This window comes from Orycteropus afer, unplaced genomic scaffold (genome assembly GCF_000298275.1).
Source record: "Orycteropus afer afer isolate SDZICR_OR568_19922 unplaced genomic scaffold, OryAfe1.0 scaffold00140, whole genome shotgun sequence".
Taxonomy (NCBI): Eukaryota; Metazoa; Chordata; class Mammalia; order Tubulidentata; family Orycteropodidae; genus Orycteropus; species Orycteropus afer.
Genome location: NW_006921727.1, coordinates 3,320,398 through 3,343,869, shown reverse-complemented (window position 1 = coordinate 3,343,869; position 23,472 = coordinate 3,320,398). Strand labels below are relative to the sequence as shown.

Below are 23,472 nucleotides of genomic sequence, written 5' to 3'. Positions count from 1 at the left end.
AATGCTCCTTGGAAGCAAGAATGGCCAGACTTCGTCTCACCTATTTTGGCCATGTTGTAAGAAGGGACCATTCCCTGGAGAAGGATGTCATGCTTGGTAAGGTGGAGGGTCGACGAAACAGGGCGAGGCCTTCAACGAGATGGATTGACACAGTGGCTGCGATGATGGGCTCAAGTATAGCAGGGATTGTAGGGCTGGCGCGGGTTCGGGCAGTGTTTCGTTCTGCTGTGCATGGGGTCGCTATGAGTCGGAAACGACTCAACGGCACTTAACAACAACAACAATCAGAAAAACAGTAATAAACAACAGGATGAGAAATGTGTATTTGAAAAGAACTCTATCAATAGTTGCAGTGATGGTAAATGGATTAAATGCTCCAGTCATGACACAGAGTGCTGTAATGTATTAAAATGTAACCCATTCATATGTTATCTGCAGAAAGCATATCTTTGGTGTAGAGACATAAATCAGATGATAAAAACAAACAAACAAAAACATACCAAACAGTAATCAAGAGTGCGAGAGTAGCAATATTAATATCTGACAAAATAGACAATAATTCAAAATGCATTAGAAGAGACAATGAGGGACAGACATTATGATAGTATAAATAGTCAATTCAAGAAGATATAAGAAGTATAAATATCCGCACATGTAATACTTGATTCCTAAAATTTATAATGCAAACTCTAACAGAATTAGAAATGAATCTATAATAATGGTAGGGAACTTTAAATATTGCTACTTTTGAATATAGATGGAATAACTAGAAGGAAAATAAACAGAAGACCTGAATGACATCATTAACCATTTGGACCTAACACATAGAACACTCCACATAATAGTAGCACAGTGCACATTTTCCTTCAGTATGCATGAATCATTCTCCAGAATAGACCATGTTTTTTGACACAAAGCATATTTCAATAAATTTATAAAAGTTGAAATCATACAAAGAGTTGTCTCTGACCATAATTGAACAAAGGTAGAAATCAATAACAGGAAAAATGAGGAAAGATAAATAAATTCATGGAAAGTAAGCAACACATACATAGAAGAATGCAAAAGTGAAATTAACAAAACACTTTGACTCACACAAAAATGAAAGTACAATATACCAAAAACCTTTGGGATATAGCAATAACAATGCTCAGAGTGAAATTCAAAGTTTCTTTTTTTTTAAAACAGTCTAGCTGCTATTGTAAAGTGGTTATATGTGATTATATCAGTTGGTCTTATGTAAAGCGGATTTACTTCCATAATGTAGATGGATCTCAAGTGTTCAGTTGAAGGCTTTAAGAGCAAAAAGGGAGTTTCTCTAAGATGTGTTCTGTCTCCTAACTATAAATAGGTTTTTTGCCAGAACATTGTTACCCTTTACTATTCTTGCTGCCTAACTAGAGATTTTGGATTTACCAGCCCCCATGATCAGATGAAGAGCTCTGGTGTCCTTGTGCCTAAGGCATTAGACTGCTAACCAGAAGGCTGGCGGTTCAAACCCACCAGCCACTCCTTTGAAGGAAGATTGGACAATCCACTTTGATAGTGATACCACCTTGGATACCCAAGGAGGGGTTGTTATGAGTCAGATCTGACTCGATGGCAGTGTGTGTTTGTGTATGATCAGATGAGCCATCTCTTTGAGGTAAATCTGTCTCTCTTTTTCTAGAGGACCTTAGCTAAGGTACAGGTCACAGCTTTATTCTGGCTCTGGTTGATTGCTTTTTTAGCTACAAAATTATGAAAACTGCTTTCTTCATGAGGTGCAAAGATAACACCATCATTACCTCACTGTGTAAATAAAGTGTCCATGGATGTAAGCCTACAACTTACGTTTGTAGGAAGTATTGTCTTCCTTTCTTTCCCTTTTCCTTCTTACCTTCCTTTCTTTCTACTTAACTTTTTTTAATTTAAATTTTTATTGTGCTTTGGGTGCAAGTTTACATAGCAAACTTGTTTTACATTCAACAGTTCATGTACATCTGATTTCATGGCCCTGATTACCATCCCCAACCATAAAAAACTCTCTTTCCCTTTCCCCCATGAAATTCAAAGATAATTTTATAATAACATTAAGACCCTAGTTGCCGTTTCTCTTTTGACATTCACACTGATTGTGTGAAAGCATTGTTGAACTACTACTTGAATCTTACCTTGAATCAAGACAGAGATTCCAAATTGTACTACCAAAGCCACTCCCCCACCCCTAAATTTAATGCCAATTTCACTTAAAAAGGTAGTTGATGAAGTGGTAAAAAGTTTTTATTTTATTTAATCTTGATTCTGCAGTATATATCTTCTTCTTGTACTAGGTGACACAGTGAAAGGTACACGCAATGTTATGATGATTGAATTGCAGAGGAACACTTGTGTGATTGAACTGTGAACTAACCTAGTCACTTTTTTCACAGACTATCTTTGTTTGAAGGAATGACTGACACAGAAACTATAGTTATTTAAACTTAATTTATTTGACAGGCATTGTTTCAAATGTTTGTATCACTTAAAAAAAACACAAAAACAAAAACCTGACAGTGTTTATTGCCATGACAAAATGTAAGCTTTCAGATAGAAATGAGGATTATGGTCAACACTTTTCTGTCACCATGAACTTGACAGCTTATCTTCTGATGAGATAGGTGGTGACACTAACACTGAAAATTTTCTGATACTGTGTAATGTCATATGCCAAAATTTGGAAGTTTTGCATAACTTAGTGAACCAGTATTTTCCAAATGACCAACACATGATGTTGCATAATTATACATGACTAAAAATCTATTCTAAGTGTAGGAGAGACTAGTTGACTTTAATGTAATAGTACAAAAAACTTAATAATGTGGTTTGAGTCCTCATGGTAACTAACCTTTAAGAAACTACCACTTGTCAAGTTTTGGTGTAGTATCAAAGAACTATGTTAATAAATTATCTGGAATGATATTAAAATCTTCCTTTTGTCTTAACCAAACAATATCCCCTGAAGTCTTTTTAAAACCGAATAATAGTTTAGCTTAACTAGTGAAGAATATAGGAGCTCTGGTAGTGTAGTGCTGAAGGCACTTGACTGCTAATCAGAAGGCTGGCAGTTCATACCCACCAGCCACTCCTTGGAAGGAAGGTTGGGCAATCTACTTCCATAGTGATACTGCCTCGGAAACCCAAGGAGGGGTCACTATGAGTTGGGTCCAACTCCACGGCACGTAACAACAACAACAAAAACAACAAAGTGAAGAATATCTGCCTTGAGTGTTATGCTCATTTAAGAACTATCTATATGGAATCAAATTGATAATAGCAAGTAAAAAGGTTAGATAGGAACCTTTGGGGGCAGTGAGTTTATGTTAGCAGCGAAGGAACAGCTTAGAAGATCAGTGTGAGAATGATTGCACAACTTGAAAAATGTAATCAGGGTCACTGAATTGTACGTGTAGAAACTCTTGAATTGGTGTTTGTTTTGCTGTGTATATTCTTGACAACAAAAATGAATAAATTATTAAAAAAAAAAATGTATCATGTTGTGCACAACTGCTGCAGTAGACCTCTTTGAAGTGTTAAAAAGCAAAGAGGTCACTTTCAGGACTAAGATACATTCAACCCAAGCTACGGAATATTTTACTCGCCTCATATGCATGTGAAAGCTGGACAGTGAATAAAGAAGACTGAAGAAGAGTTGATACCTTTGAATCACGGTATTGGCAACAAATATTGCTTATGCTATGAACGGCCAGAAGAATGAACAAATCTGTCTTGAAAGAAGTACATCTAGAATGCTCCTTAGAAGCAAAGATGACCAGCACAAGGACCCTGGAAAAGGATATCATGCTTGATTAAGGCAGAGGGTCAACGAAAAGAGGGAGAACCCTCAACTGGGTGGATTGACACAGTGGCCGCAATGATGGGCTCAAGCATAACAAAAATTGTGAGAATGGCCCAGGACTGGGCAGTATTTCTTTTTATTGTATATGGGGTGGTTGTTATGAGTGGGAGAGGACTAGATGGCACTTAACAACAGTAAGAAAGGTTATGTCTTTCTCCAGGAGGGTTTTAATTTGTTTCTTTCATGGGCCTTGTTGCATTGCTAGTCCAGGACTACCCTAATTCAAATATAGGATCTGAGGTCCGTGGCCCACTGGATAATGGGAAACTGGGCCACATATCCTTATGCTGGCTAATAAACTTTTGGTTCACCCCTAGCTTGGTCCTTCAGTGTCTTAGATGAAAATTAGAGGTGGTTTATGCAGCTTGACAACTGTCTTTGAAGCTACTTTTGCAGAATTAGCAAAGGTAAAAAGTAAACTTTATGTGACAGGAATTACCTGTTGAAGTTTTGTTTGGCTTCTTTACCTTTGCAAGTGGTTTGGTCTAAATTACTTAGTCTGCAGTTACTGGAACTGAAGGAGCCTTGATGGCACAATAGTTAAAGCACTCAGCTGCTAACCAAAAGGTAGGTTGTTCAGTCCCACCAGAGGCTCTGCAGGAGAAAAGACCTGGTGGGTGATGTACTTCTGTAAAGAGTATAGTCTAGGAAATCCCTTGGAGCTGTTCTGTTCTATTGTATAGGTTGGCTATGAATCAACTTGATGGCATGCAACAAAAACAAGATGTTTATTTATGATTTTATTGAAATTTTTTTGTTTTTTTGATTTCATTGAATTTTTAATTTCTGTTACTGAAATTTTTGTTTGTTTCTGGAATTTTTTTTTTTTTTTTTTCTTAACCAATTCCTTTTTTTTTTTTTTTTTTAAATTAGGATTTGGGTGAAGATTTACAGAGTAAATTCACTTTTCATACAGCAGTTCACATATACTTTGTCTCATGTCATTGACCAAAATGTACAATGCAGCAGCTCCCCTCCCACTTCCTCCCCATAGTTACCTCCTCCCAGTGTCCATCCCTTCATACTCTTCTGCACCCTGAGCTATCTCCCTGTGCATAAGCAGCCCTTCCTTCTCCGATGATTGTTCTCTCCAGGGCGTGTGTCTACTTGAGGTAAATGTTTAACTCACATGCCTGTACTTTGTTTGGCTGGAAACCACAGTTGTGGGTTCAATTCCAGACCTGAAGGGCAGCTAGGGGCCATAGTCTCAGTGGTTACACCAGGCTCCATTGGACCAGCAAACCTGGTCAAATCACTTTTAATAGTTTCCATTCACACAGATTCCAATAGGATTGTCTTTCATTTCCTTATATGTGTTGTTGTTAGTAGCCATTGAGTTGATTATAACATAGTTATTATTTGTATACTTTATGGATCTATTTCTATTGTTTTTGCTCATGATATGAAGTCATTGTTTCTTTTTATTTTTATGTACTTGACATTGTATTTTAAATTTTACTTGTAGGAATATTTTGAGATATACTGAGAAGATATTTTCTTCTAGAGAAAAGTTAAATTTGCTTGTGCGAGGTGACTGCGGCATTTGAATCAGGGACCATGTTAAAATAAGTTCAAGGTTCATGAGTCCCTTGATGACACATAGTGCTTGAGCAGGAAGGTCTCTTGTTAGATGCCATATGATATGGGCCTGACTTTGTATAGTAATCTTCCTTGCTTTTAAGAAGATGCTTTTAAATTTTATCCTTTTTTTTTTTTTAATCTGTGATAGATTGATCTGAATAACTTTTACTGAAACAGCGTGTTTTATAGCAATTTATTTAAGCAGGTACCTGTTATTGTAGATTCAGTTTTTCTTTTCTTTATTATTATAAATTACACTCAGTGAAGAAATATTGTTCCTCTTTGTACACTTGTCTTGGTATTTAAGATTAATTCTGGAAGTGAAATTGTTATGGTCTGCATTTTTTAAGGCTTTTTATTTATTATGTATTATCAAAGTGCCCTACAGAAAGATTGACCCAACACTATGTATTCTAAATCCTTTAAAATTTTGTCATTTCAATAGCTAGAAAGTTGTTACAAATAGAATATATCCTTCAAAAATACTTGTTGTAAATCACATAGAATTATGAAATTCCACATGCAGGAAACAGACTCAGAAAGCTGTATCTTTTGTCCTCCAAGAGAATAAAAGGACCATCCTTGAAGGAGCTTGGAGATCAGCAGAACTGTTGGAAGGAGCTTGGGAAGTAGGGCCTTCTTGGTTCCAAAGAGTGTGGCCAAGGTCTTCTGGATCTCAAAGGGTGGGGTCATAGCCTCCTAAATTTCAGAGAGTTGGGTCTTTGCCAACTTGGTTCTGGATCATGGTGCTGCCATTCAGATGTGCCAAGGGAATGGGATTGCCACCCAAAGCTGAGGAGTTAGGGCTGCCATGCTTAAGGGTTGGAAGAAGGGAGTCTGTGGGGGTTGAGTGGGTGAGGTTGCCATTCAGATGGACTGATTCAGTGGTGCTGCCCAAAGTTGAGGTTGCAGAATTGCCATCCCAGTGCACCTGGAAGGCAAAAGTGAATTCCGAAGGACCTCTGTCCAGAATCCAGAGAGCATGACCAGCACTTAGAGCCTGCAGGGTGGTAGGGCCATAGCCTAGATGGTCTCAGAGAACAGAGAGCTAATGTAGTTTGTTCTTCTGGTCTTGTGTTTGTTTGGTGCCCATTAGCCCTTTTTTCCCTCCAGTTTCTCTCATTTGTAATGGAAATGTCTACCTTGTGCCTGTTCCACCATTGTATTTTGGAAATAGATAACTTGTATTCTAGATTTCACAGGCTCATAGATGAAGAGGAATTTTGCCTGAGGATGGAATATGGCTAAGTCTCACCCATACTTGATTTAGATGATTGAGAAGAAGAGATTTTGGACTTGGAGTTGATGTAAAACTTCTGAGATGATGTGATGGGGTAAATGTGTTTTGCATGTGGCAAGGACTTAAATTTTTGGGTGTCAAAGGTGGAATGTTGTGGATTGCATTATGTACCCCCAAAATATGTGTTGTAAATCCTAACCTGTAGGGTATGAGTTGGAATTGACTTTATGGGAGTGGGCTTAGTTTTTCATTATGATTGTGGTTATAATCCTATTTGGGAATGGATTGTGTTTGTTAGGTGAATGAGATAGGTTTAGTGTAGGCTATCTTGAGTCAATCCCTTTTAAGTAGAAAAGTGGTCAAGCAAGTGAGTAGATTAGGGATGGGGTAAGATAGATGTCAAGACACATGGAGATCTCCAAGGATCCAGGAAGCAGAAACTGAAGAGACAGTGACTTTCCAGAGCTGACAGAAAGAGAAAGCCTTTCCCAAGAACCAGCAGACTGAATTTGGACTTACAGCCTCCTCAAATATGAGAAAAGAAATTTGTTTGTTAAAACCACTCACTTAAGGTATTTCTTTTATAGCAGCACTACCTAAGATGACTAACACATTTGAGTTCAGGGGCAGGAAAGAACCATCTGAGCTGGAATATGACATCAGTATTTATGTTATAACAAGGATTATACTGTATGCTGGGAGCACAAAGTAAGACATGTTCCCATACTCCAAGAGTTTGCAGTCTAGTTCAGAACTGGCGAGCAGTGTCATAGAACAGTGTCAGATGAGTCTAAAAGTGTATATAAAATTTAAATATATATAAAAAGTAAAGATGGGTATTGCAAATATAAAGAATTGCATGGAGGAAGGAGAGTAGCTTTTTCGTACACTGTGGTAGGTAAAGTTGTGTGTCAACTTGGCTGGACTTCGTTTTGAGTGGCGAGGCAGCTGGATGTATTTATTCCCCGTGATGAGATGGTAATTAGCTCTGTGGTGGAATTTGCAGTGAACAGCTGAGTAGCTGCCTTAGGGAGTTGGTGTGCTTCCAGTATATAAGAAACAGCTTTGAGAAAGTTCTCTGAGCTTTTTGGCATGCTTGGATCCTGCATGTGGCCAAGTCTTCATTCAGCAGCCTGCCATGTTTTCTGATGATCTTGGGACTGTTTCTGGACTTGAACTAGTAGCCTGCAATGTAGCTTAATAATCTTGTTGTTGTTGTTCGGTGCTGTCAAATTGACTCTGACTCATAGCAACCCTGTGTACAACGAAGAAAAAACTGCTTGGTTGTGCACCATCTTCACAATCCTTGCTATATTTGAATCCATGGTTGCAGCCACTTATCAGTCCATTGCATTGAGGGTTTTCCCTTTTTTATTGACCCTCCGCTTTCCAAGCATGATATCCTTCTCCAGGGAATGGTCCCTTCTGACAACATGACCAAAGTAGGTGAGATGAAGTCTGGTCAGTGTGGCTTCCACTGAGTATTCCTGATGCACTTCCACCAGGATGGATTTGTTAGTTCTTCTGGCAGTCCATGACACTTTCAGTATTTTTCACCAACATCACAGCTCACAAGCATCAACTCTTCTTCGGTTTTCCTAATCTTGATAATCTTGGGATTCTGCCATTGTACTTGTTGACCTTGGGTTTGTCAGCCTCAGCAGCCAGCAGCTGTCTGAGTTAGGAGAAGCCTCCAGGCTTTAGTGGGCTGAGAGCAAGAGGCAGAGCTGAAGCCCAAGGTTGAGAGGCCTTAACCCAGCCCTTAGAGCTGCCTGCCACTTTGAACGGGGACTTCTAGCCTCCTAAACTGTAAGGGAATAAAACCCAGTTTGTTAAAGTCATCCATTTGTGGTATCTGTTAGAGCAGCACTAGAGAACCAAAACATAGACCTACTATGTTCTAGGCAATTTATATGTATTGCTTTTATGTTCACAACAGTGCTATAAGGTCATTATTATTATTATTGTCTTCTTTCTGTAATGAGGAAACTAATTCTCCAACAAGTCAAAAAACTTGGCCCAATCATGTGGTTAGTAAATGGTGGAGCTGAGAATTCAGTTTGAGGCTGCCAGAACACAGTCCCCACACAGGTACAAATATTACAAGAGTGCCTTTTTTCACATGATTTATGTGAGCAGAAAGCTTTTGTTCATCTCTCATTGAGTGTTGATGTATGATCATACAATCTTAAACCTTATATAGTACTTCCCCATTAGTTTTTTATTGCATTAATTTTTAAGTCATCAACTTAGTGACTTAAAATAGCACATATCTCACAGGTTTCCTGGCTGAGGAAGTTTCTGTTTGTTAAAGCCACCCATTTGTGGTATTTCTGTTATAGCAGCACTAGATAACTAAGACACAAGTAGTACCACATTATTATTTTAATTTGTATTTATTTTTATAACTTTTATGAATATTGGTTTTTGTGTTTTACCACTTTGAGGTTACTAGTACTTATGTATTACTATCTAGGTTTTTATTAAGAATAACTCATTGTCAGATGTTGCAAGTATTTCTCTCAGTTTGTTATTTATGTTTTATCTTCATTTGTTGTTATGTGCTGTAGGACCCGACTCATAGTGATCCCTCCTTTGGTTTCCAAGGCAGTATCACTATGGAAGTAGATAGTAGATAAGTAGATTGTCCCATCTTCCTTCCAAGGACTGGCTGGTGGGTTTGAACCGCCAGCTTTCTGGTTAGCAGTCAAGTGCCTTAGGCACTATGCTACCAGAGCTCTTCATTTACAGATCTTTTTTTAAATCTAATCGGATCTATCAATCTTTTCTTTTTTTGAGGCCATTACAGTCTGAGGTACAGATTTAGAGTTGTTTCTGCAAGAATGAATGTTTTAAGGTTTGAGTTGTCTTATACATCTAGAAAATTAAAAAATAGTTAAACCACTCTTAAACTGAAATATATATTTTAGTAAATAACTAAGTCTTGAATTGAGATTATACTCATTTTTTGTCTGTATTTACCTGAGTTTTTATTATGAATTCCTCTCATTTTCTTACTGTTTCTACTAATGTTGTTTTAAAGATACATGCTTTTGGCAATTACCAGAGTAGAAATGTGAAGGAATATTCAATTTAGATTTTCACATTGATTTCACTAATGATTCATTAATCATACTGTGAAAGATTTGAGATGTCAGGGTTTTAAGTTTTTTTTTTTTTTTTAAGTAAAGTATAGACTCCAGTAGAACAGGAAAGCGTTTTGTTGGAACTAAATAAGAACTTTTAATTTCCTTTTAGATTAGTGATGAAGGGAAGAATCTTCGCGAACAGGAGATTATTGCTTCATCACCAAGTTTAAGTGGGCCTCATTTGGACATGGAAACAATTTATAAGGTATGTAAACCTAAATTATTTTCTAGATTTTGTTAAATAGATCACATTGATCTTCATGTATGTACTTAATTAACCCATTCAGAGAGCCCTCATGTTAGTATAGCTACCCTCTCTCCTGTGGAGTTCTCATCCCTTTAAAGTATGCTAGAATCTGTGCTGGTTGTCCTCTTGCCAGGATACTTTTTTAACCTTGTTTGGGTTCTCACCTCTGCTGCAGGCTGTTCTCTTAAAGCAATGCACTCCTCACAACACTTGGGCTTCTATACCCTTTACTAGGCTGTCTCCTGCACAGATGCCCTCATCACTTACTTGGCTCCTACACCCTGTGCTGCCTTGAAGGGAAGTCATTTTTGCCACTCTTGGCCTCTTATACCATGCTTTGGACCATCTCCCCACGTGGACTCCCTGTCATTCCACTTGTGCTTTTATACTCTATGCCAGCTTGTCTCTCTCATGGGGATGTTTTCCTTAATCCACTCAAGTTCCAGCATTTTGTACTGGGCTACCCCAGTCTTTCCCACAACCCCAGCATAGACACCTACTTTGCTTGAATCCGTTAAATGATTTTTGGGTTGAATAGTTCCAGAAGCGGAAGAGGAGGAGAGCTGAAACTCATTTTAATACTTGATAGCTACAGCCCTGCAACTCTTATACTTTCTTTTTGAAAAATACCACTGATTATTATTGGTGAATGCTAATAATTTAAAATTCTGCCTCACATTAGCTGTCCATTTTGGCTCCCCTGTTTCTACCATTTGTGTCATCATTCAGTCAGCCTTCCAAGCTTAGAGTGGAAGAATCAATATTTATTCCTCCCATACCACATGTTTCCTGTTACACTGTCTTCACATCATCTTTTGATTCTGCTTGGGCATTTTTATTTCCACTGTGACTACCCTTATAAGTTGGAATGTTAGAGCCAAAGAACCCATAAGGATCATTTAATCCATCTCTTCCTCTCTTCCTCCAGTTTTATAGATCTGGTCACTGAGGTTTAGAGGAGTCCATTGAATTTACCAGAGTCACAGGTCTTGGACTAGAACTCATATTTCCTTGCCTGGAATATTGCAGTAAACCCTCCCACCTGTTCCTGTAATTTTCCACATGTGATCCTATGTGCTTGGTGCAGTATCACGAACAGTACTACCCTGTAGAGCTGTTCGGCTTTCCATGTTGTCTATCTTGTTTCCTCAACTAAGTGATGAAAACTCTTTGAGGACAAGGACAATGTTGTAATCATAGAAATTAGCAAATAATCAAAAGCTATCTGTTAAAAAACATACAGTCTGTTCATAGCGTGAGGTGTCATTGGATATACAGAAGAATTTTAGACATTGGGATTCAACTCTTTCCAAAAATTTGCATGAATAGGGAAATTTGGAATCATCTTTTTCACTTGATTTCTTACCTCACTTTTAAAAATGGGAGAAATTCTTTCTATGTTGGAGATCAGGAATGATTTTTGCTATTTACTAATACATTCTCCTCATCTCTTAGAATCTTAGGATAGTTCATAGGACTATAAAAGATATAAATGGAATAGTATTAGTATTTAAAAAGAAATACTCACCGGCAAATACTTATTTTATCCAACCTAAACACTTAACTATTATTTCCATTTCTTGGTGTTGAGATTAACTTTTACAATATATTTTTCTAGAGAAAGAATGGAATTATAGATGAAGAAATGCAGAATTACTTTAACTGTAAACAAAAAACAAACCCAGTGACGTTGAGTGGATTCTGACTCATAGCTACCCTATAGGCCAGAGTAGAACTGCCCCATAGAGTTTCCAAGGGTGTAAATCCAATATATGTGTCATACCATCATCACCTCTACTCTGAAATGAACAGTTTTGGGCTGCCACCCCTTTCTAATGCTAACTGTTTCAATTTAAGGAGTATAAATAGATCTTTTTGTTTTTCTTTTGGATTTCCTGAGACTAATGTACTTATCAGAGGAATGATTTTCTTTAGACTTAATACATGTGAAGATTTGTGAGGATTTTGTAATGACACATGCTGACTTGCTTTTCCTATTTCACTCTGAATTCAGATCCCTTTTGCTGATGCTCTAGATTTGTTTCGAGGAAGAAGAGTCTATTTGGAAGATGGCTTTGCCTATGTACCACTTAAGGACATTGTGGCGATTATCTTGAATGAATTTAGAGCCAAACTATCCAAGGCTTTGGCAGTAAGTATTTCACTTTATTATTTAATTTGTTCACGTTTTTAGTTATATCCCTTGGTAGTCTTGAGCTGTTTTGCTTTAGGAAATAAGTTTTATTTAACTTTCATAATAATATTCAGATTACTTATTATGTCCTACTGGTAATTCCAGAACAGCTGTTTGCATTTGTATATTACGAAGCCTAAATGCATTTAAAATAAATTTTAACTTGTTTATTTTATAAATTTACTCCATAAACAATGTTGTTTTGCATTCATTTTGCATTTTTCTCTCAGATTATTTAAGGTATTCTAAGTATATTTGCGGTTTGTTTTTCTAGTAGTCCACTGTAGAGGGAAGGATATGTGGTAAACTTTTGCAAAAGTTTTTTTTTTTTAATATTTTTAAAATTTGTAACTTTCTGGTTAGAAGACAGGATCCCAATAAATGCTGAGGGAGAAGACAAAACTGAGTTTATAAGTTAGGAATAAGATCTTTGTTTTCCAACAAACTGCACTTAAGCTTTGTTCTTTATTTGTAACAAATATAGCATAAGAACTTTGAGGTTTTTTCTTTTTCCCTCCTATTTATTCTTTCCCTGCTCTAAATTCTTAAAAATGCATATTTGTTAAGACTTTATTTTGAAACAATACAAACTTAAAAGTTCCAAGTAAAGTTAATAACTTTTTCCCAAAACCATTTGAGGACAAATTGCCACCCTGAGTTTAGTGTCTGATCCTTATAAACAAGGGCATTCTCCCTCATAACCATAATTCAGTGGTCAAAATAGGAAAATTAGCACTGATACATTACTACCATCAAATGCTCAGACCCCACTCAAGTTTCACCAGCTGTCTCAATAATATCTTTTATAACTAAATGTTCTAGTCCTAGTTACCTGTGCCTTTTAGTTGTCATGTCTCTTTAGGCTTCAGTCTGGAACATGTTCTTAGTTTCACCAAGACTTTCATGACTTTGTCATTTTCAAAGATTACAGACTACTTATTCTGTAGAATATCTGTTTGGGTTTGTCTGATATTTTCACATATTTCAATTAACATCCTACACCTTGAACAGTAGTATCAAAACATACTGTCCTGTCAGGTAGCACGATTCTGACTTGTCCCAATTCTGACTGACTTCATTACAATTTATTTACCTGTTCTGTTGTTGATAGACAAGGAACTCTGATGGTACAGTGGTTAAGGCATTTCACTGGTAACCAGAAAGTTATTGGTTCAAAACTCATCAGCTGCTCCACAGGAAGATGAAGCAATCTACTTCTGTAAAGATTTATAGCCTTGGAAACCCTATAGGTTGCTGTGAATCAGAATCAACTTGACAGCAGTGGGTTGATGGGTTATTGTTGATAGACATTTAAACAACAAAAAAATTTATGGGTATTATTTATACTTCTGCTCTGAGAGTTCCAGTATATCATTTGACAAATGCATTTCTGTTAGTTCTATACCTAGAAGTGGAATTCTAGGGTATAGAGTAACTGTGTTGATCTTTAGTGGATTCATATTTACTTTAATTGAATATGTCCTGGTTATTGGTGGACTGTGAGGAGTTCTGGCCTCAGTGTCTCTGGAATTGATAGATAAGCTGCAATAGCTCACTGTATCAGTCAGTCCCTGGTTCTTTCCTGAATGGGTCATGGCTGAGTCTGGTTGACAGGAAGTCCAGAGAGCCCTTTAGCTTATCATGCAGGAGAGTGGATAGGAACCTGTCCTGAGAGCAGTGGAAGGGAGTAGCAAGACAAGTAAGGAGTTTCTCTTAGGAATGTAGTGAAATAGAAATCTAAATCTCTCACTATAGTCTCCTTATAACTTTCCTTTTCAGTCAGAAGGGTTTTGACCTTGGAGTATATAGTTGAGATTTTGCAGCTTTATAAATGGAAATATTCTTGTAAGATGAGAAAAATTGAAGTAGATAAAAAAAATATCTGACTTAGTGGTAGAAGATCAAATAAATAGTGCTTGGGAAATCTAAGTTAATAGAAGAGTTTTATTCCAGGGGATATCTGAAAGTGTGTTCTTGACCTGTAATCTTGTGCTTATTATGGTATTATAACTAATCTGGCTTTTGAACATATTTTAGGACTAGCGAAAGTTGTACATTTTCTTCGAAAAGCACTCCTTTCTTACTCTACTCACCTTTTGAGACTCAACTATGGCCCTTTGGTCTCCAGAAATCTCCCCTAACTCCCCATGTATACATATTTCCGTTGTGCTCCCACAACACTCTGCATACTGCCAAATTGTTATAAAATTATTCTGATTATGGATTTTTCTCCCCATCTAAAATGTAAGCTCTTTTAGAGTAAGGGTTCTGTTTCAATTACGTTTTTCTATCTCTGTCATCTAGTGTATCATCTGGTTTCTAGGATCAGTGCTCAGTAGAATGTTGTTGAACTGATAGATTCTGAATAATAATAATGATAAATCCATTTGTCTAAAAGTTTCTGTTTCTGCATTATCTCATTTTACCATAAGCCTCTGAGATAGAGAGGGATTATAATTTATTATATAGATGAGGAAGTGAAAGGCTAAGTAATTTGCTCTAGGTTATTTTGACTAGTAATTGATGCAGCCATGATTGGCTCATGTTTTCTGACTATAATTCTTAGGGTCTTTTGATTGTGATTGTGTCGTTGTAAGGAGTTGTATGATCAGGGCCTTTTAGATTTTCAAATTAAGAAAATATTGAAACTAAATGTGGTAGAGTCTAGTTATAGAGCAGGCAGAAGGGTACATTTGGAGCTGAGATATGCTGAATCAATGCACAGTGAAGGAAAATGATGAGAGAAAGATGTATTCCTTTGTTTCACATAATAATTCTAGAAGCCTTAGACAGTTTTTTCAGTTATTGATTTTATTTTTCAATAAATTTTCATTTTTTCTCTTTTGTATTGTTTTGGGTACTAGGGATACAGTACTAAACAAGATAAGGTAAATTTTCTTCTGTTACAGAGCTTACATTCTAGTGGAAGGTACGGACATTTACAAAAAAAAAAACAAAAAACAAAAAATCATTATCTATAATGTGAAAGAGCCTGCTGAACGAATATACAGAAAAGAGCATCTCAGACGTGGAAAGTCACTAATGTGAAAGCCCCAAGGAGGGAATGTTGGCATCTTTGCAGAATAAAAAGGCCAGTGCAGTTGGGGTTTTATGAGCTAGTGGGGAGTGATAGGAGATGAGACTGCACTGATTCTTGGGCTAGATGTAGGACTTTGAACAAACTAAGGTAAAAAGTTTGGTTTTTAGCCTCATGTAGTGTAAAGTCAGTCACTAGATAGTTTTGAGTAAGGGAGAGACATGATCTTATTTTTGTTTTAAATAGATGACTATTACTATTGCTGTTGCTTGAAATTGTGCTTTGGAGTGTAGAGAAAGGGGAAGCAGGGAGACTAGTTAGGGAGGGAGATGTTTATAGTAATCTCGTTGATGGCATGAACTAGGGTGAATTTGCTAGTGGCAACAATTGAAAGAAGACAGTGGATTTCATTTATATTTTTGAAGTATTATTGGCATAGTGGGTTGAGTGTGACAGCAAAAGCAATCAAGGATAGTAATGCTAATAGTAGTAATGTTAGTTCAAACTTAATGAATATTTACTATTTGCCAGGTGCTATTCAAAATGCTTTACATGAATTCATACATTTAATCCTCATTATAACCCTGTGATGCGTTATCATCACTCTTTGAGGCTTTTGTCTTTGTACAGGTACTGAGGAGAGTAAGTAAGATTTGCATCCAGGTAGTCAGGCTTCAAAGTCTGTGTCTTGGACCACTGTTACACTGCCTAGATTTTTGGGCTGGTCTGATTAGAGAGAGATGCCATTTACCAAGATGTGGAAGACTGTGGGAAAAGTATGTGAAATAAAATTGAGAGTTCTGTTTTGACCATGTTAAATAGGAAGTACTTATTTGATATCCAAATGGAGACAGCAATTAAGAAGTTGGAGTTAGGAGTCTGGAGAAGGGAGGAGAATGTGAAGCTGTGAGATGATATGAGATTACATTGGGAGAATATAGTGTGTCAGTGGAGAAGAGAGGAGGGTTTGCAACTAGGATTTTCAAACACCTCCTCTCTACGTCATTGAGCAGTAGAAAAGGCCTTTTTTATTTTCACTCCATTGTGACAGTTTCTTAAATTGTGAATGAATTTCTATAAGATAAATTCTCTCTTTTCTCACATAGTATGACTAATTTCACTTTCTGTTTGTGTATGTCATTATTAGAGGGTGCTGATAAAACTTATGAAAAACAGACTTTTTTAGAAGATGGGTTTCTAACACTTTTAATTTAGATACAGAAAGGAATTTGAGAAGTTACCAGTGAAATAATTGACAGCCAAGGAAGCAGCTCTTTCTTGGAGTTGCAGAGAAAATAAAGGATTTTCTTTTATTGGAAAGGATTTTCTTTTTCATAGTTTTATAATACTAGTTGAATCTGTGGCTTACCGAGTATTTGTTGGTTTGGAAAAATATGCTTTATAGGTACTTGATCAAATAATTTTTATTTCTAAAGAGCTTGGAATCCTCTTAAATCTTTTATCCTCTTTTTAAAAGCAGTGTTCCCTTTATTTCCTTAAGCTGTGGTTAAATAAAATTAATTTTCTGGAACTATTGCTTACTTTGGAATCACATAGGAGTTTTCTTTGTATTATTTATATTTTACTAGTTGATTCTTTGGGGTTTGAACTGATTAATATGTCTCTTTTAGTACTGCTTCCTGATTATTTAATGTTATCTTAAAGTGGCTTTCCATGAACCAGTGCTACAGCTAATCCATTATTTCTTTCCCCATTTCATAAATTTGCAAAAGAAATAGTAATTTATTCAGGATAACAAACCTTCATTTCCATTGTTACTATAAGGCATAGCCCATTTGTTTTCCCATGATACTTATTTGTAGGAAATAAAATATTGCATTTGGAAGCCATGAAACTAACAGAAAGAAATCATTCACTTGGGAAAAATCAAAACATAGCTCTTTTACTTTGGCCCATTTCTGTTTACTGAAGCTATTAAGGTGAACTTGATCTTTGCTCCATTTATAAGATTGGTCCATTAAGCCCTTTATAAGGTCTATTTTACAGTTTGTTATTGTTGTTTACAATTTGTTTTGTAGAGTTAAAAATTTGTTTATTGGCAGACAAACATTTCTCTAACATATGTAAGGTTTACTGCCTGGTACCTAGGTACTATGGGAAATGAGAAGGTTATACAATAGGACCCTGGACCTTAGGAAGTCTATAGTCAAGTAGAGGGAATGAAAGGATTAGGCTAGCTAGAAGAGGGAAGTGTCCCAAGAGCTACACTACATCACCTAAGCTCAGGAAATTTTGAGGAAAGATGGAGCTGACATGGGCTTTAAATGATGCTTAGCCAAGGAAGATGAATAGCTTGCAAAAGATAACAGGTGCCAGAAAACATGGCTTGTGTTTGGAGAATGGTTAATGGTATAATTGGTTGGAGTTAATGTCTGTGAAGAATTATAGATCAAATGGGAAACATGGGTGTCACCATGCTTATGAGCTTGGGTTTTAGTCTATATGTTAGTGGTTTCCAAACTTTTTTTATTGTGCTCTCCCTGTTAAAATATCACACATCCCTAATGTAGACTAAGGTGTGTATGTTATCAACTGGGAATTTTAAAAAGGATGAGGAAAAAAAGAAGAATAGAAATTTTAATATTTTTCCCTCATCTCAGTAAGTGTTCTTGTTGTTGTTATATGCTGTCGAGCCAGACCTGACTCATAGTGACCCCTCCTTGGGTTTCTGAGGCAGAATCACTACGGAAGTAGATTGCCCAACCTGCCTTCCGAGGAGTGGCTGGTGGGTTTGAACCGCCAGCCTTCTGGTTAGCAGTCAAGTGCCTTCGGCACTATGCTGGTATAGCTCTGGTAGAGCTCCCATCTCAGTAAGTAATCTAGCCAATTTGGAAACCATTGTTGTAAGCTGCAGGTGCTACAGATGGGTTCTTTTTTTTTTTTATTAGGATTTGGGTGAAGATTTACAGAGTAAATTCACTTTTCATACAGCAGTTCACATATACTTTGTCTCATGTCATTGACCAAAATTTACAATGCAGCAGCTCCCCTCCCACTTCCTCCCCATAGTTACCTCCTCCCAGTGTCCATCCCTTCATACTCTTCGAGAGGCCCATTGTCTGCCAACCCTGTATATGATCTTGGATACACTCTCTATTTAGACATACATAATTGTTTAGCTTGTTCACCCATCTATCCGTCCCTATACCCATGTTTGCTTTCATTGACAACTCAGTATTGTATTTACAAAGGGGTTCATATTTGTTGTTTGTACTGCCCATGTAACTCTCTCTGTCTTTCTCATCCTCAATGCTGCCATATTGGTCACTCACATTTGGTACATTGCCCTTCTCTTCACCCAAATCAATATTTATCTCTATCTATCTAACAGCATTCCCTCCCCTTCCCTCCCACCCCTGGTAACCAACAAAGAAAATGTCCTCCAATATATAAACCTTTCCTTAACTTTCACAATAACAGACTAATACAATATTTGTCCTTTTGTGACTGACTTATTTCGCTCAGCATAATGTCCTCCAAGTTCATCCACGTTATGCGGTGTTTTGCAGATTCTACATTATTCTTTAGCGTTGCATAGTATTCCATTGCGTGAATGTACCAAAGTTTGGTTATCCATTCCTCAGTTGTTGGACATCTAGGTTGTTTCCAAGTTTTGGCTATTGTAAATAGTGCTGCGATGAACATCGGCGTGCATATATACAGATGGGTTCTTGCAGTGGGGTTTGAGACAGAGCGTGTAGTGCAATGAATTGCTTAATAAGGCCCTAGTAGCCATAGCTGTCCGTTTTGTGATGTATTATGAATCCTAGCCTCTAGTCCTGTTTAAATGACCTCTGGTGGCGTAATGCCTAAGGCATTTGAGTGCTAACCAGAAGGTTGGCAGTTCAAAACCACCAAGACATTCAGCAGAGGAAAGATTACTACCGTAAAGATTTACTGCCTTGGAAACCCAGTGAGGTAACTAACAGAATCAATTTGATGGTAGTGAGTTTGGTTTTTTGCTTATGCCTGTTTAGGATGGGATGAATCCCGCCTTGCTGGAGGGTGTGACTCAAGTCACTACCTTTAGGTTCCTTCAGGGTATATGTGTTAGTATTCTGGCAAAGTTCGCTCTCTTTTGTTCTGGATCCTGCGTTTGGTTTGTCCTCATCTCACCCCTGGATTTGAGACAGCAGCCAGTTGTCTGACCTACTGATTTGAGTCTGCCAGATCCTGCAACCATGTGAGAAAGGAGAATCCTCGAGACCTATGCTTGACCCATGGATTTGGGATTTGACAGATTGCCAGCCTTCACCATTGCATGAGCTGTTTTCCTTGGCAGTTTAAGAGTTCTGTGAGACATAATAGTGAAATATGGAACCATAAGATGGGAGGGGAGATTACTGAGGGGACAAAGAGGGGTTGATGTTGGAAATGATGGAGTGGTACAGAAGTTTGGAAAAGTTGGACATTTGGGAAGTCTTTAACCTCCACCTCATAGGGACCAGCCTTGTGCTGATCTTTCTAAAAGAAATTATTTGGACAGAGCTCTTTGGGATTTTTATATTGGTGTGTTGAGTGTATAGGATTAACAAGACGTTGGATTGGAATTTAGAAGAATGCTTAGGGATTCTGACAAAGATATAGGAGTCCCCCTATATGATTGTGTAATTTGAAGCCATTCTACTGGATGCAATAGGGAATGAAGAGCAATAGGGAATGAAGAGCAAGAGGACCTCAAATCAAACTGAATATATTTCAAGGTTGGATGTATGAATATATTTCAAGATTGGTGCAATGAGTTGTATGCCACAAATGAAAAGGTCGTTGTAAGTAAGTCTTGGCATCGAACTCCATTATTATCTTATTCTATTTAGAAAATCTAGGCTATTGGCACCACATGTTGTTGTTAGATGCCATTGAGTCTGCTCTGTCTCATAGCGACCCTGTGTACAACAGAATAAAACACTGCCCGGTCCTGTGCCGACCTCACAATCCTTGCTATACCTGAGCCCATCATTGCAGCCACTGTGTCAATCCATCTTGTTGAGGGCCTCCCCCTTTTTTATTGACTCTCTAGTTTACCAAGCATGATGTCCTTCTCTGGGGAATGGTCCCTTCTGACAACATGACCAAGTAGGTGAGATGAAGTCTGACCATTCCCACTTCTAAGGAGCATTCTGCCTGCACTTCTTCCAGCGCAGATTTGTTTATTCTTTTGGCAGTCCATGGTGCTTTCAGTATTCTTCGCCAACACCACAACTCAAAGGCATCAACTCTTCTTCGGTCTTTCTTGTTCATTGTCCAGCTCTCACATACATGTGAGGTGATTGAAAATACCATGGCTTGGGTTAGGTGCACCTTAGTCTTCAAGGAGACATCCTTCCTCTTTAGCACTTGAAAAAGGTCTTTTGCATCAGATTCACCCAGTGCAATATGTCGTCTGGTGTCTTGACTGCTGCTTCCATTGATGTTGATTGTAGAACCAAGTAATATGAAATCTTTGAGAACGTCAATATATTCTCCATTTATTGTGGTGCTTGCTTATTGGCCCAGTTTTGAAGATTTTCGTTTTCTTTATGTTGAGATGTAATCTATACTGCAGATTGTAGTCTTCAGTCTTCATCAGTAAGTACTTTAAGTCATCCTCACTTTCAGCAAGCAAAGTTGTGTCACCTATATATGGCAGATGGTTATTGATTCTTTCTCTAGTCCTGATGCCATAGTCTTCATATAGCCCAGCTTCTTGGATTATTTTCTCAGCATACATATTGAATAAATATGAGGAAAGGATATAACCCTGATGGACTCCCTTTCTGATTTTGAACCATGAAGTATCCCCTTGTTCTGTTTGAACAACAGCCTCTTGATCTATGTACAGGTCCTCATGAGCACAATTAAGTGTTCTGGAATTCCCATTCTTCTCAGTGTTATCCATAATTTGTTATGATCCACAAAATCAAATGCTTTTGCATAGTCAATAAACATAAGTAAACATCTTTCTGGTATTCTTTACTTTGAGCCAAGATCCATCTGACATCAGCAATGATATCCCTTATTCCACATCCTCTTCTGAATCCAGCTTGCATTTCTGGAAGTTCTCTGTGAATATACTGCTGCAGCTGTTTTTGAATTATCTTCAGGATTTTACTTGTGTGTGATTTTAATGATATTGTTTGATAATTTCCATATTTTGTGGGATCATCTCTCTTTGAAATAGGTACAAATACGGATCTCTACCAGTCAGTAGGCCAAGTAGCTGTCTTCCCAATTTCTTTGCATAGACAAGTGAGTACCTCTAACATGGCATCTGTTTGTAGAAACATCTCAGTGAGTATTCTCTCAGTTCCTGAAGCCTTGTTCTTTGCCAATTCCTTCAGTGCACCTTTGACTTCTTCCTTCAGTATCATTGGTTCTTGATCATCATATGCCACCTCTTGAAATGGATGAACATTGACCAATTCTGTTTGGTACAGTGACTCTGTGTATTCTTTCCATCTTCTTTTGTTGTTTCTGGCATCATTCAATATTTTGCCCATAGAAACTTTCAATATTGCAATTCAAGGCTTGAATTTTTTTCTTCAGTTCTTTCAGCTTTAGAAATGCCGAGCGTGTTCTTCTCCTTTGGTTTTCTAACTCCACGTCTTTGTACATTGTGTTATAAAAATTGACTTTGTCTTCTCAGGCTGCTCTTTGAAATCTTCTGTTTAGCTTTTTTATCTTGTCATTTCTTCCATTTGCTTTAGCTACTCTCTGTTCTAGGGCAAGTTTCAGAGTCACTTCTGACATCCATTTTGGTCTTTTCTTCCTTTCATGTCTTTTTAATGACCTTTTGCTTTCTTTATGGATGATGTTTTTGATGTCATCCCTCAGTTCCTCTGGTTTTTGGTCACTGGTGTTCAATACATCAAATCTTTTCTTTAGTTGGTAAATTCGGGAGGAATAAAATTAAGGTCATATTTTGGCTCTTGTGGTCTTAATTGTCTTCAGCTTCACCTTGAACTTGCATATGAGCAGTTGATGGTCTGTTCCACAATCAATTCGTGGCCTTGTTTTAGTTGAAGATACTGAGTTTTTCCATCACCTCTTGCTACATTTGTAGTCAGTCTGATTCTTGTGTACTCCATCTGGTGAGGCCCACCCACATGTATAGCCACCGATTGTGTTGTTGAAAAAAGGTATTTGCAGGGAATAACCAATTTGTCTTGCAAAATTCTGTCATTCAATTTCCAGTGTTATTTCTGTCACCAAGGCCATATTTTCCAACTGCTGTCATAGAATTGAGTAAAAATTATTCTCTTGTTTTAGTGAAATATTCTAGTTTTTTGGTTGACCAGCTTTCATTTATTAAAATTAGTAGTATTTGTGAAAGTGCATTGACAATCCCAAAGTGCTATACATATATTAGGTATTCATTTGAAGAGGATAATTTATGGGAAATAAAATGTTTTAAAAGGGTTGATTTTTCCTTTTTTCCTAAGTGCTTACTAAAACTCCATATTTTGTGCTTGTAGAAATTATTGATGGTAAGAATTCTAATGATACAATTATTTCAGGCCTTTTGTGTTACCTTCTAATTGCCTGCAGAGGCATAAATGGTTTGCACTTGACTATTAACCTAAACGTTGATAGTTTAAACTCACTTATGGTGCCACAGGAGAAAGACCTGGCTATCTACTGTCGTAAAGATGATAGCCAAGATGGAACATTTCTATCCGGTAACACATGGGGTTGACATGAGGTGGAATCAACTTGATGGCAATATATTTTTTAGTTGCTTAAAACTGTTGGCACATAGATATACAATTTTTAGAGCAGGCAAGGATTTTAGAGGTGTGTGGTAAATATTTGTGTGTTACCTTGCCCTTTTTCTTGGCAACTAGAAAGCAAACTCTAGGTTTTTAAGTATCAGTGAATATGCTGGCTTTCTCTATCATATATCATAGTGCTTAGCACATTGCTTGTTTTTATGAAGCTCTAATAAAACTTAACCAATCATGCCTCTTCATTTTTTTACATTTGAAAGTTTAGCCCCAGAAATGTTGAGTGGCTTGCAAAAATTCATGCAACTAGTTAGTACAAGATCTGGACCCAGATCTTGAGTCTCTTTGGTGCCTCGTAGTTCAGTGCATTTTTTATTATACTTTGTCACTTCTCCCAAGGCCCAAGGACACACTGCTATATAT

At 37.3% G+C, this 23,472-nt stretch overlaps 1 protein-coding gene across 1 annotated transcript in view; it reads left to right on the top strand.

The window, feature by feature from the left end:
• Nucleotides 1–23,472, top strand: part of PRIM2 (DNA primase subunit 2) — a 500,367-nt gene that overhangs the window by 135,685 nt on the left and 341,210 nt on the right. Inside the window, exons 5-7 of the mRNA XM_007945630.2 lie at nt 9,957–10,052; nt 12,109–12,250; nt 18,875–18,895. Of these exons, the coding sequence (XP_007943821.1) occupies nt 9,957–10,052; nt 12,109–12,250; nt 18,875–18,895 (259 nt within the window). The remainder of the gene's footprint in view (nt 1–9,956; nt 10,053–12,108; nt 12,251–18,874; nt 18,896–23,472) is intronic.